Genomic DNA, 15,243 nt, shown 5'->3' with positions numbered 1-15,243 from the left:
GTCATGTTTTGAAGCAATTTGGTCACCTTGAGGAAAATTGTTATGTACTTTCATGTAAATCTACAGTGAAGACCCCTCCAACAAGTGAAGCACACACTGTGGAGTCTCTCATGTGGTGGAGGAGGGGGGAGACTTTTGCAGTCACTTGACAGAGTTAACGGAGGGGACAAGATTTATATGAAACACTTTGGGTGACCTTGTTTCACCATAATGTCACTTCATACAAAACACGCGTAATTAATCTTGTAAAGTGATAAAATCTGAAGCTCACAGCCAGACTAACGTGTGGGCAGCCCGCTGCTGAAAACACTTCAGAATGAGAGATGAGTTCAAGGGTGAGAGATTTGTTTTAGTGATAAACGAGGGTGGCGAGCTTCATCAGTCACCTCAGTGTGACTGAGCACTGGTGTTTCTCGATCAGACAGTTGGAGGAGCTGCACCTCGATGACACTGGGGACATGCATTAGGTTTTCACGCCATGTTGTGAATGTGAAATGCATCAGGAGTCTCCAATTCAGGCATTTGGATTTGTTATATTTGACAGAGTGTTAAACTGTGTTTCATATCACATAATTACTTTGAGATGAAACGAGCACTGAGCCGGCCTGCCCACTGGCTTGGCAGTAATCATCGCCACACGACACGGCACATCAAGTCATTCCTCTTGCTACATGAAACCTTGTTAGACGGCTGAAATTATGAGACAACGGCCTGGAGGTCTGACCTGACACAGGCTGGATTCCTCACTTCCACTCTGAGCTCATGACCTGCAGTAACAAGTACAAACACCAGGGGGCGACTGTCTGCCCTCAGCCTGCAGAAGAAATAAACACCGACAGTGTTAAAGTGCTGGCAGCAAAATAAAATTCACACTCATGATTTTGACTTCAATGAAACAAACACCATCACAGAAAGAACATTCACTGCCCTCTGGCTTTCCGTACAAACAGCAAATGAATACTAGAAATATTTTTAACTAACTTAACTTTCATTTGTAGATAATGACTCAATTATCTCTTCATCACGACAAAAAACTGCATTTTTATCTATGAGAAGATAATGATGTAGTCAAGAGGTGATCTTAAACTCTTAATTATCATCATGAAAACAAATGTTTCATCACCTCGAGATAAAAAAGCCTTGTGGTCTCTCAGAGTCTTTCATCAACAGAGAAAAGAAATTGATGAGGTAGCTTAACAAGCACATAACGTTTGTGTTGTGGCAACTGTTTACTCTCGAGATAATGAGATGAAGCTGATTAACTTATAACACAAGATCACAGTTTGACATGTTGAGATAAGGAGATAGATTCTTTATCTTGGCCATAAGTGTATATACACTGAGCAAAATTATAAAGGCAACACTTTTTGCCCCATTCATCATGAGCTGAACTCAAAGATCTAAGACTTTCTCTCTGTACACAAAAGGCCTATTTCTCTCAAATATTGTTCAGGTGATCAGACAGCATGGGATTGCACAGGTGTGCCTTAGGCTGGCCACAATAAAATGCCTTAGGCTGGCCACAATAAGAGGCCACTCCAAAATGTGCAGTTTTATCACACAGCACAACGCCACAGATGTTGCAAGTCAATACAGGACACCCCAGAGCATCTCATATAGACGCTTCTGGAAGCGTCTATATGAGATGCTCTGGGGTGTCCTGGTGCGTCTCACACAGACGCCCTTTAGCGTCAAATAACTACGTTTTGTCACTTTTTCTGAAAGCGCTGGTATTGGACGCCCTGAGATGAGAACGGGCTCTAATTTCTCACTTTAGATCAACATTCTGTCTTGCTACTGGCAACACCTTTAGTCTACTACTGAGCAGGCTTGCAGACTTGCTCAGCGAGGAGAGGCTGATGGGGGGGAGGTTAGGACAGTGATGTGTCTTGGAATCCTTCTGCATCTGATGGCTCATCACCTGACAGCGATCCACTTGCACAGAGTAGGCTAGACATGTACAAACGCTGTATTCGTTTTCAGTTGCCAACAGCAAGGCTAGACTGAATGGAGTGAAAACTTTTAGGGAGGCATGATCATCAAAACGATTGATGAAGCACCCACATTTTCCACCCACAGGATGAAAACAAATACAGAAATTGGTATAGCAGGCTGATAACATAAGGTTATCAAAAAGACCAAAAAGAGTATTTGGCCTATCTTGCACCCAGCACAAAGCGGTGCAAAGTGCAGCGCAAGTGTCTAGTTTCCAACAGGCACAGTTGACATTAGCACGCCAAGCGACCAAGTTATAGCAAATGCACTTGCGCCCATCTGTGCGCCCATGGGAGTTTAGGTCTTAAAATGAGGTGTGGTCAGGCACATTGCCATTAAGGCAGCAGAAAGCGACTGCACCACTGGCCCCAAAAAACAGGTCTAAAGTCAGTGGCACAGTATTTCACTGTTTTGGTTATTTTAGGGGTGCATTACTGTGACACTGTGCGCAGGAATTGGTCAGGATAGAATGTTAATTGATATCCTTTGTTCTTCTCCACATCCAAAAGGTCCCACACACAGTCCAGGTTTATACAGTGAAACTGTTTGGTGCAAAGCAGCCGTCCTCCTGATCAATCCTGAGCTCCATCAGAGTGTCTAAATAATTTCAGAAGCTAAAAGCTGAATTCTGTTTCCTGCCTTCCTTTATTGCGCACATGACGTTTAAAATGACCGACAGCAGCATCTCTAAGCATGAAAGAAAATCGTTAAAGAAAACACTCATACATCAATAAAACACAAAATACAGAAACCAGTGTGGGAGAGATGTGAACCATGACCAGTTATCATAGTTTATATTAACGCAGTGCAGTGAGGATCCAGATGTTTCATAGAGGAGACAGCATCTGTCTGGTAACAGACTGGAATTCTGACACTTCACTGATGAACTACAGAGCAGCAGAGTAACAAAAGCTTCACGATCAGAGATGGTTTTTATATCACATCCACACATCTCTCCATATCCCCTCTCTTCAATCAGTAAATTGGTGTTTTTCATAATGCACCATTTATACCCTATTATTATAGCAAGCGCACCCTGCTGTGAAAGGGAATGGGAAATGACACTGGTGTATTGCATGTTGTGCCCTACACGTCCATGACAAATTCACGACTCTGACCCTGGCAAGGGGGCAAATCTTACAAGATTGCACCCTCAGTCAAATCCTGGCGCCGGGACTGTGCTGATCATTCCTGTTTTTAGTCCACTAGACGACAATAAAACATAGAAAACAAGTAAGTAGTAGGAGACAATTCACTAAACTGCACTAAAGTCTCTTATGAAGCAAGTAAAGGACAATAAAGCCGCTCATCCAGCCTATCTAACTGACTGCATCTGATGAAAGCAGCCGGCGGCTCCGCGAGTAAAATCACTGGATCAAAGTATGAATGAAAGCTGCTGCTCTAAAAAAGAAAAGTGTCGGATTGATATGATGGAACGCAGCGATCGATCGGTGACCAGTGATGTGACTTGTGTTAAAGGATATCAAAAGAGGAAATAAACTGAAAGCCTAAAACTGAGCGGACTTTGATACGAGTTACATCATCTCAATTTCCCTGAAACATTTGGCCTAATAAATCCCAAGCCAGCATGATCATATTCTGGGTTATTCAATAACGAATTCACAATCAGAATCAATAAATATAAATGCAGATAATATCAACGTTGTGCCAGTAACCTCTTCCTAGTTCCTGTGCGTCTGAGACACAGAAACCTGCAGGTGTTAAACAGGTAACAGCTGCAGAGAGAATCGTGCTGCACTGATAACTGAGACTTTATTAGTATCAGAACAGCTGATCCAGCTGTGATCGTTTACATTACATTTATTAATTTAGCTGACGCTTTTTTATCCAAAGCGACTTACAATTGCTAAACATATCAGAGGTCACACGCCTCTGGAGCAACGAGGGGTTAAGAGGTGGTTAAGAGTCTTGCTCAGGGACGCGTTGGTGTCACAGTGGGGGATTGAACCCGGGTCTCTCACATCAAAGGCAGGCGTCTTATCCATTGTACCATCACCACCTGCAGATCAGCTGCCACCGTCATCAGAAATGGACGTCGCTTGTGACGCTTTGAGGAAAGGACGTCTCATGTTTCTAAAAACATATTTCTTCGTTCCGTCTCTCCTGGCTTGGTTGGGACTAAGACACAAGGAAAAGACGCAAGTGAGGGAAACGTGGATGCAATCAAGAGTCTTGAGAAGCAGAAACCAGATGACATATCCTCTGTTCTGAAAAGGGAAACTAAATAACCTGCGTCCTCTCTAGCAGCCAGCAGGAGGCGACTCCAGCGGCTGCAGAAAGAAGTGTGATTGTATAGAAGTCACTGAGAAAATGTTTCTACTTGTCAGCTGATTTATTCCCTCAGTAAACACTTTCCTGATGCGTTTCTGGTCTCAGTCGCTCGTTTCAAGTCTTCTTCAACACAGCGTGATGTTCATTTAGTAAATTATGGTCCCATTTAGAGGAACAGAGACCAGGAAGCAGGGGAGGCTTTAGGGCGGGGCTACAAGCTGATTGACAAGTCTATCACGGCAACCTGTCAATCAGGATATCAGCAATGTACTGCTCCACCCTCCAATCCAAATATGATCACTTCTGGTTCGACAAAACCAAGATGGCGAAGGCCAAAATGCCAAACTGGAGGCTTCAAAACGGTGGTGCACAAACCAGCGTGTGACATCGCGGTGGCGACGTCCACTTCTTTGATGCAATCTGTGGTTTTTACAGCTTTTTCTCTGAAAACGATGCCATGAGAGCAGTGAGAGGGAACCAGAACAGTAAAGCTGCAAACAGAAAGATAAATGACGAGCTGAAGGTCACTTTAAAACTCTGTAAAGCTGAGAAGCTGCAGATTTAACTGATAACACACTTGCCACTCAGCTGACAATGTCATTTCAGACTTTTTTAAAATCTATTTTCTAAAGCATAAATTTGTTAGAAAAACGGTTCTGAAATATAGCTTGCAGTTAAATAATAAATGAAAATGCCTTTTACAAGAGAGGTTTATTTGCACATTAAGAAAGCATGCAATGCAATTAGAATATAGAAGAAACAAATGTGCATTGTCCAAAAAAAGTAACTTAAGCTAAAAAAACAAGCTGCTGATTCTAAAATTAACCAAAAACGTGCAGCACCAATCAGTAACCAACAACTTGAGACAGTTTCTTTTTGGCCAAAGAGGAGGGAAGACTAAATCCTGCCTGCATGTGTGTTGCCTCAGCAGGGATGATATTACAGGAGAAAAGCTGATCTTCAGGACAAACAGATCTGAAAGCGACACAGAATGACTGAGATTCTGTTATATTGATATATTTTGAAATATATACATTATATATACATGTTTAAAGACATCTCGTCATTGAGGATATCTTTAAAACACTTTTGTTTAAGAATCTCGTTCTCGTGAACCTAATATCGGGTACCACGACGTCTTGTGAGTATCTCTTCACACACCTCATCTAAGTCCCAGCACTTTTCAAAACTAAGTGAATCATAGCTGCCGCAATCATAGCTCGATAGGGCTGAGATCTGGTGGTTTGTGCCGGCTGATCCATTACAGAGAGAAGACCGGCTGACTGCTCCTCTGCTTCGTCCTGTTGTGAGACGAGACTACGTGGCTTGATGGATAGCATCAAGCATTCCTTCAACTGTTATCTAACAGGTTCTTTGCCTCACTGAAGTAGTAAGGGGCAGAATTCGTCCAATGAATCAATATCAGATTGATTGCAATAAAGGTCAGGAAAGCAACACAATCTCATTTGTATCTGGGAGGACCCTGAAGACAGCAGTGATTGATGATACAAGGATTGAGAATCTCACAACCTCATCAAGTGATTCAGTACGAGACTTCCAATGCAAAGTTATAAAAAGGGACAGGACCAGAACATGTGGTAAAGGTCTACCTGGTAAGTTCTGAAAATCTTTACGACGAAACAACTTAGCATAGCCCTGACTGAACACCGTTTTAGAAGACAACCATTTTTAAAAGTCGTTTGCTTGTCTTCTTGCGGACAGACCTGACAAAGTATGAAATCCTATGTTAAACAAATTGGCATCATGATGTAGTTGTTTCAGCATCACTGTGATCTATTTATTGCAATTAAAAATCAGCAAAATGTTTATTTTGGGTTCACGCGGCTGTAGTAAATTAGATTAAGGGTCCTGTTTTAGCCTCTCTTCCCTGCTCACCTGGTAGTTTTAGATTTGATTTTATTGATCACTTTTAAAGCACTTCATGGTTCTGCTCCCAGCTACATTGCTGAATTGCTTCTCTCCCGTGGCCGTCTCAGATCCTTGGTCAGGGCTCTGTTCAGGTTTAAACCTAAAAGGTTACCTGCCTGAGAGCCTGAGGCTTACAGGATCAGTGACATCTTTCAAATCACTTTAAGACATACTTTTACATATAACAGCCTTTTATTAATTTTAGTACCATCTTCCTTTTCTATCGTGTCCATTTCAACTGTATCACTGTTGCAGAAGGTTATTTCTTATTAACTTATTATTAACTTTCATTTTAAATTGCTTGAGTAAACTTCTGTCTTGAAATGTTTTCAATTTGTGTTCAACCATATAAAGCACTTGGTATCTCTGTTTTGATGAGTGCTGTATTAATTAGGTTTATAATTAATCATTAGGTGAAAATTCACTTTGCGTTGTATGTGAACACACCATAAGTTTTGTCCACCCTGTGCGCAGTTTTGCATTGAATCCAGTGATGTTTGGCACAGACTAAAGGGTTGTGGACACGGGTGTTACAACCACAACAAAACTCAAACTTAGTGCGACCAGCAACATACCAAAGTACCTGAGGATTGGTTATAATCAAATTAAGTCATTGCAAAGTAAGTAACCGATTTGTACGGAGTACCACATCAGCAGATGCTCACAGATGTGACACTTTTATGTGGAGCGAGGAGATAGTACTCCAAGTTTGATCTATGAAACCTTTAACTGAAATGATGCCACAGCCATGCTTTAATAACAAAGAATAATCCTACAGAGCGGGCAGGAACAGCAGGTTTGCATGAAGTGGCATGGTAAAGTGAAGATGCTTAAAGAGGTGGTATTCTGCTCATTTTCAGGTTCCTCATCTTATTTAGAGGTTGTACCAGAGCAGGTTTCCATGGTTATATTTTTGTCATACTGCACATTGCTGCAGCTCCTCTTTCCACCCTGTGTTGAAGGCTTCGTTTTAGCTGTGGAGTGATACATCTTGTCTCTAATCTTTGTTGGGAGTTGCACATGCTCAGTTCCTAGTTAAGGACTACTAGCCAATCAGAAGCAGAGTAGGGCGGGTCAGCGAGAAGCCGGTAAACGGCTCGGGTTCAGCCGTACGTGTTGCCGACCGGCTCGGCAACACGGACTGGAGCGAGAGTTTCAGAGCGGTGAGTTATTAATCTGTATCCATAAAGTTTTAGCTGAGCTCTGTCTCTACATCACAGGAACAACTTTCTGTCCACTGACTGCCTGGAGGGTAGCTAGTGTTTGGAAGGGAGAGGAGAGCTGTGTGCTGCAGCTCGCTGTTTCTGAGGAGTTCGCTCGGCGAGCGTTATATGAGGCGCGTTTTGCTTTCATCCCTGTGACGTCACAGGGATGAAAAGGGAAGCGGCTGGAGTTTTCTGTGGGAGATGGGAACTCCCTTTGGGCTGGACTTTGGGTTTTTTCACTTTGCAAACCTGTTACATGCACAAAAAAGGTTTATAACTCAATAAAGGAGGGGGAAAAAGATAAGAAAAAAATACCATCAAGAATCCCTACAAAACAACATTTTTTATCATTGTTGGGCCAGATGCTGGTGTACTGGTGACATAGAGCGCAAGGCAAATGCAATAAAACAAATAAACATCGACCTTTGATTTCATGGGGACTTTAAGGTGAAAAAGTAGTTTTGAATTGAACCCAAATTTTTAAACTGGACTGCAACAATATTTTTTGTGTACTGAGAGAAACATTGGTCAAGAGGATCAGTATTTAGCTTGTTCAACATTAGCAGCCAAGTAGTGTAACTGAAAATCAGGCAGGACCAGACCTGAATTGAAATAGCAATGCACTGAAAAACACAAGATATTATTTTTAGTTAGTTTACACTGCCTGGCAAGGTCAGAGGAAGACGTGACCTGTGCTCAAAACACTTGTAAAGCAACAAGCAGCAGGTCAAATCGTTCAGAGAAAGTATCAGGTTCACTTCTGAGTAATCTCAAGCCAAAAGATCTTGAATGGTGATGTATGGAGTGGGAACACTCGAGCGGCAGTGCTGACTAGCAGATGTTCACTGTTGCTGAAATCCAATTTGTACCCAGATATTTCCCCAAAGTGTGAAAGGATACCATGAGCAGATTATAAATTGACTTTGTTGGGTCTGAAATATGTAAAAAGAATATGCATCTGTTCTATTTTACCCTGGTAATTCCAGTGATATTTGAAATTTTGATAGCTACCTCTAACGGTAGAGGTGAAAGTTGGCATTCCTGACTTGACGGAAATATTTAGAATAATTCTTATTGGAATAGTTAAGTTTTTCCCTACTCTAAATTGGCTTAGCGTTTCAAATAATTAAGCCCACTCCACTTGATTGATTGAATCAATCCTGTTTGATCTGTTAAAATAATGGATGGGAAAACGGACTTGAAGCGAAGGGCTGGTACTTTTACTCATCATTAAGAGTGAAAAGAGAGATGTTAAGCAGAAGTGAGGTTGGTCGAACCAGATCATTTACCGCTCTGCAGAGATGCAGAGATATTTCTTCATTAGAGGGACACATTTTTCGTCTGTTAGATTTGTGGTGTTAAAGCACAAAGGGGAGCGTGATGTAAGGAAAATGTCCACTGAGACCACAGCATGGCCAGAGATTATAATGGGTCCACAGGGGCAGGAAAGTAACAGAAAGAAATGAGTGCGAGCTTTGTTGAACGGGGGAGAAGAAGGAGGGTGGATGAGGATGAACCAGAGTTGGTTGTTCTTGGGAAAACTTTAAATGTGATTCATGTTCCTTGCCGTTGCTTTTTAGAGCCCCGGGTACTCTTCAGCATTGTTTTTGCACAACAACATTGTGAAACGTCGGTTGGCTATAGGTAACAAAACTACCTGGTTAGGTTTAGCAAAAGATCATGATTTGGGTTAAAATGACAATGTTCCCTTTGTGAATTAACTTACCGAAGTTAAGTATCTTAACTAAAAAGAATTATTATTAACTTTTTATTTCACACAGGAAACAAACACTGGGTGAATGTCCAGTTTCTGAACCCCCCCCCCATCCCCAACATAAAGTGTGATTTATACTTGCATTGAATCAACGCCGTAGCCTCATGTGCACTTCCTCAAAAATGTAACTACACGTCGAGGCGGTGCGGATCGTAAGAACTATTGGCTCTGAGACATTGGTCAGCTGGGAAGCTTCGCAATGCCTCCGAGCCGACAGGAAGTGCCAGCGGCTGTAACACAGTGAATCAATATATTTGACCATCACAACCCGAGCGAAATGACTCGTTTCACTATCAGAATGTGATCCATTCGGTCGATGACATTTGAAAAGTTGCAGCCACACATATACAATTTTACCCCCATTCAAGTTTGTGGATGGCTAAACTGGAAGTTAGCCTGCTCGGCCACGAAAGGTCTAAACGGAGCACTGTAGTGCTACCGCTAACTTGCGTTTGGCGGTGTAGTTGCAGAATGACGCAGACACCAACGCACAAGTATAAATGCATGGCTACATGCTTAGGCTACGCACGTAGACCCGACGCAGGAGTATAAATCCAGCTTTACTCTGATTTTCTGTTATTTATACAAGGCCTACTTTTAGCGTTGAATGACGAAGCTAAAGCGCTTTGAACTATGACGCCAAAGGACTTGACAAAGTAAAGTATGTATTTGACACCCTAAGAATGAGAATGAGCTGAACATTTTAAGCTGCACTACTGGTCAGAGTCTAAAGAGTTGTTCTTTCTTTGTTCTTCTTTGAGCTGGAACAAACATCCCTAGTGGAGTCATTAGACCTTTTAGTTTTGTTTGAGAACATCTTGGTAAGAAAATGTAGGATTTAAAATGTGGAAGTTCGTTATGAACTGTAAGTTGATTAGTGGTAGGAAATGTAGACATTACATAAGTAAATGGACCTGTCCTGTCTGCGTCTTCAAAGTCAAAAGCTTCTTTCAGACTCTGTGTATTAAATCTGAATACAGTTACACTGAAGCCACCACAGCTGCCACGGAAGCACTGCTGACCTTATTAAACCACTGCACTGTGTGTGTGTGTGTGTGTGTTCGTAAGCTCAGACCTCTCTGATAATGGGCAGCTGTATATTCACAGACCAGTAGTTTGCAGCTTTACAGTATGTGATGAAAGATTCATGGAGCCGCCTCTGCGGGCTCGTAAGGGAGGGGCAAAGTCCACTTCAGTGTTTATAGGCTGGACTGTCTTTACATAATGTGCAGTACGTGCTGCTCTTTGTTCTGTCCTGGTTGTCCTCTTTTTTTATTGTGAAGCCCTTTGCAACGCTGCATTTGATAAGTGCTTTACAGGTACACATTATGCATGTTCCTGCTGCTCTCTTTTGTTTTGTTTTAGATATAATCCAAATACGTTTTCCCAGTTCTTCTAATTAAGGTTAACTTATAAAAGCAGAAGTACACAAGAAATCAACTCAGAAGTTTCAAACTCCAGTCACAAGAGTTATTTGATCTTCATTTCTTCCAACAGATTTGGAGGAATTTACTTTTTTTTAAGAATACAACCTTTTGTCCACACTAGTTCCAATTTTACATAATTTTTACCCCTCCATAAAAGCTCACATTTGTAGTATTTAAAAATAGCACAATTATCATTCAAAACCACAGAAAACCACACATTTCTATGAGAACATTTAACTTTTTATTGTTTTGTTTTAAGATAGTAACACTCATGACGTGAACATGTTATGCAAAGTGATTTGATTTAGTTAAAAGTGAGTTTTTGGCATGAACCTGTAGACCAGCCTATCAGGACCAAAACCTCACGGCACATGAACAGTTTCCTCCCATCTGCAACAAGGCCCGGGTGATCCCCGCAAATGTTTGCACAATAGGAATGTGATAAAATTGCATGTAAATAACTGTCACAATGCAAATACTCTTTTATTTTATTGTACAGCTTGGTTATTCCACAGTTTTAGATTTACATTTATTTATGTCAGGCAGCGACTCACCAAAGCAAATTAATTGTATGTGTATAAAACTACTTGGTAATAAAGCTGTTGCTAATTATTATGAGCTCTGATTGGTTGACAGCAGCAGCTCAAATGAAGTTTTTGGAGGATTTCAATCTTAAATGCTGCAAATGCTGGCATGACTGGACAGACAGAGGCAACCAGGGTGTGTTTAAAAAACCATCATGCTACAGCAGAAGCAAATAACAAGTTTACTCTTGATCTCGAGTTATTTTATCTTTTTTTAATTTTATTTCAACTGCTCTGCAGTGTCTGCAAACATTTCTACCATTAAGCTTAATTTCATGGCAAAGCTGTGCTTATTTGAACACTTTATTTTTTCAGTAAAGGTGAAATCCTGACCACTCAGAGTCCAAATAACTCTGCATAACATTTACACTCAAACATGAACTAAAATAAAATGGCAGCATTTTTGTACTAATTAGATGAAAATACACTTCTAGTAATTAAAAATAGAGCCATGACTTTTCACAGTGCATTATCAGAAAACACGTTGCTAACTCATTTGTTTTGTGTTTTTTTTTTTTTTTAGAGCTGCAACGATTAGTCGATTAAATGATGAGTGGATAAAAAATTAATCTGCAAATATTTTGATATTATTCTAAATTACTCTAAATAGGCTTTAAAAACAAGTTTTTAAAATCATTTGTTGGTGTTTACTTATTAATGTTTTCCAAATATTGTAACTTAAGTGAATTTTTGACATTAACGTCATTATTTAAAGCTCTGGACCCTGATTGGTTGACAGCAGCAGCTCGTCTAATTTTGTCTGCAGATTGGATGATTCTCACTTCAAACCCTCATAACTGGTTGGAAAGGACAAATTTGGACCGAGCCAATCAGAATGGAGCTCAGCTGTGAGGTAAACTATGTGCATGAGAAAAGAAGTGATGTTATATAGAATTAAAACAAATTTATACTCAACTGCTCAAACTAAATCTAACCTTTAAAATGTCTAAAGTAAACATCTTTGAGGGAACAGAAGACCTTCACAAAAATATGCTCCTTTAAGTGCTCTGATGCAAACAAAAAAAAATCTTAAACATTTAAAAATAAACATTTATCTTCATCGTCTCAAATAAAAGTCATCCCCAGGCTGTTGGGATTATCTTCACAGCAGAGGGAGTCACACACAGACAGAGCAGCCCTGAGGCCGCTGGCATGTAAACACTGGAGTTCATTTCCTACATTTCTGCCAGTAAATCTGATCCACTGCCTCACAGACTGAACCCCTGAACGCAGCACAGCCTACAGCCCCGTTTCCACATCTAAACACAAACCTTAAACAGCACCAACACTTGGATTAATGTCAACACAAAGGAAATATTTTATTCTCCAAACATTGTTTTTAAGGTTGTATTGGCAAGTATTTGTTTTACATTCACTTAATCAAGCTTGTACATTTTACAAATCAGCCACAACAAACACTAATAATACTCCACAGAGTGATGCTGCGCAGCCGATCAGACAGAGCTTCGTTTTCAACTCAGATCAGATTTGTGTGTTCGTACTTCGTGTAAACTCAGCAAGCTGCTCCTTTTTCCAATTCTATACTTCAACAAAAAGGGCACTCGCGCTCTGTCTGATCGGGGCCGGATCCTCCCTGCAGCACAGCGACCGGACTGTGACCGGATTCCTCTGCTTGGAACATAAAGTCTACACAGAGAGCACTTTAGAGGGCGAGGCAGCACTGGATGAGACACTGAGCCTTCACTTCATTTATAGTAGAGGAAAAAACAAAGAGTAAGCTTTTCAAAATCAAATAAACAACATCAGCATAACTGTTATGTGAGATCCCAGTCGGACTCAGAGCAGTCAAAGCGCAGATGGTTGGTTTTTACGCACCGCGCGTCCTGGTGCGCAATTTACGCGTGAATGCATGTCCTTTTATGTCTCACACATTTAAATTGCGATAAAATCTAATCAAATCCATTTGATGCAAAGTCAGAAACATCTCATACGCCAGGTATAGCAGTGATTAGTTGTCCGGTCCTTCGTTTTATATGGGAGATGGATTTGGCACAGTTTGCACGGCGTTCTCCGAAATACTGAGGCCAAATATGATCTTGTGTGCAGTGTTTTGTTAAAAATAACAGACAAGCTGTCAAAACTCCAGCAACACGTACAGTACAAAGAACAATGTCGCTGTGAGGAAAGCTGAGACAATTCGCCAGGATTCAGGAGGACAGTCAGGGTTTCTCTGAGTGAATAGTTTTAAAAGATCAGTCATCACTCAGATGTTGTCAGCTGGTTTCAAAGATTTTCTGTTATTGTGTTTTTTACTTTAAAGTGTGGTTTACCTCTGCAGCGGTTCGGTGTCTAACTGGTCCGTTAAAACAGACAGTCTGCAGTTCTCCGTCTCCACGTTGTTCAGCGGGATGACAACCTGCGTGTCGTCGGGCTCCGCTCTCACCGTCCCAGAGAACGGTCTCAGGGGGCAGGTGTTCGTCCCAGTGGGCGAGGAAATCCTCCAGAACAGATCCTTCATCTTCTTCCTGAACTCCCGGCGCATGAGGCAGTACAGCACCGGGTTCAGGCAGCTGTTGGTGTGCGCCAGGCACACGGTCACCGGGTGGACGTACGTGTGCACCATGTAGTACGTCTTATCCCAGTTGACCACGTTGAATTTCACCAGGACGCCCCAGAAGGTGATGGCGTGGTTGGGCATCCAGCAGATGAAGAAGGAGAGGACGACGATGGTCACCGAGCGGGTCACTCTGGACCTCCGCTTCACCTGGTTGTTGTTCATGCTGCGCAGGCGGACGAAGCGCAGCAGCATCAGGTAGCACACGGTGACAATCAGCATGGGGAAAACGAAGGCTACCAAGATCTTCTGAGGTGGTACAGCGCCAGCCACGACTGGCCGTCCGGGAAGCCCAGCAGACACAGCCTCTCCCCGGCCACGCTCTTCACCGTGGAGAAAATAGCGGTGGGCAAAGAGGCCACCGTGGCGGAGACCCAGAGACCGGCGATCACCCAACGCACCGGGCACACCCGCCTCCGGGTCCGGTCCTTCAGCGCCGAGGCCACCGACCAGTACCGGGTGACGCTCATGGCAGTGAGGAAAAACACGCTGGCGTACATGTTCATCACCGTCACGGAGAGGATGATCTTGCACATCGCGTTTCCAAACGGCCAGCTGAAGTCCAGAGCCGTGTCCACCGCCCAGAACGGCAGAGTCAGCACGAACTGGAAGTCCGTCACGGCCAAGTTGAGGATGAACAGGTTGATGCTGGAGCGTTTCTTCCTGCCCCGCCGCCCTTTCATCAGGAAGAACACCAGCAGGTTCCCGACCAGTCCGGCGGCGCACACCACCGAGTACACGATGGAGATGACGATGCGCAGCGCCGGGGAGCCGTCCGCCGGCACGTCGATGTCATCCAGGCTGCTGAACCGGTCCTGTCCTCCAGCGGACCGGTTCCATGAGGACGTGGTGCTTTGGTTCCCCAACTCTGCCATCCTCTCTGGTAACAGACCCGACTCGAGTCCAGCAGGGCGCATCACCTCCTGCGCTCCTGGAGAAAAGAAACTTCCAGCGCTGCCAGGTGCGCAGAGTTCCCGCAGCTCATGTTAACCCCGCGCTGTGTTTTCTCTCCTGCCCTCACCAGGCGCTCTCAACTTTCCGGAGCTGCTCTCACCGCCGCTCGTTACTGGATCACTGTTGAGCCCCGTGCGCGCGCAGCTCACTTTATATTCTGCGGGTGTCCGCGGAGGCGCGTGCCCGACCAGGGACTGGCGTGTCATTTCTAGACAAAACTACACTGCAGAGGGCAAGACCGGAGATTTAAGGGCTAGAGAAAGACTTCATGACCCTCTCCACCCTCCTGCACCCGTGTCCTATAAAACAGAGGGAAGGACACATGTAGGTCCTTCAGTGTTATAATAACCTCTTTGGGAATAAAGTGTCTTCAAAATGACTTAACAAGCTGCACAAATGGAGATTAAATCATTGAATAAAAAACTACCTGTTTGTGTCACAACTGGTGTTCTTAAAGATTTTGAAGTAAACACATCTTTATGAAAAAACTCAGTAACATTCATTTGTT

At 42.8% G+C, this 15,243-nt stretch overlaps 1 protein-coding gene across 1 annotated transcript; it reads right to left on the bottom strand.

Annotated features, from left to right (window-relative positions):
- Window positions 1-11,712: 11,712 nt before the first annotated feature.
- On the bottom strand, window positions 11,713-14,970 carry rxfp3.3b (relaxin family peptide receptor 3.3b). The gene is given in 2 exon segments (XM_038707172.1): window positions 11,713-14,035; window positions 14,038-14,970. Coding segments are annotated over 2 exon segments (1,203 nt in total). The 5' UTR covers window positions 14,699-14,970; the 3' UTR covers window positions 11,713-13,493.
- Between the last annotated feature and the right edge of the window lie 273 nt (window positions 14,971-15,243).

This window comes from Micropterus salmoides, unplaced genomic scaffold (genome assembly GCF_014851395.1).
Source record: "Micropterus salmoides isolate LMB-PRFRI ecotype aquatic unplaced genomic scaffold, ASM1485139v1 Ms_hic_scaffold_8, whole genome shotgun sequence".
Lineage (NCBI taxonomy): Eukaryota > Metazoa > Chordata > Actinopteri > Centrarchiformes > Centrarchidae > Micropterus > Micropterus salmoides.
The sequence above is the reverse complement of the archived record's forward strand: the minus strand, read 5'-3'. Positions and strand labels throughout refer to the sequence as shown.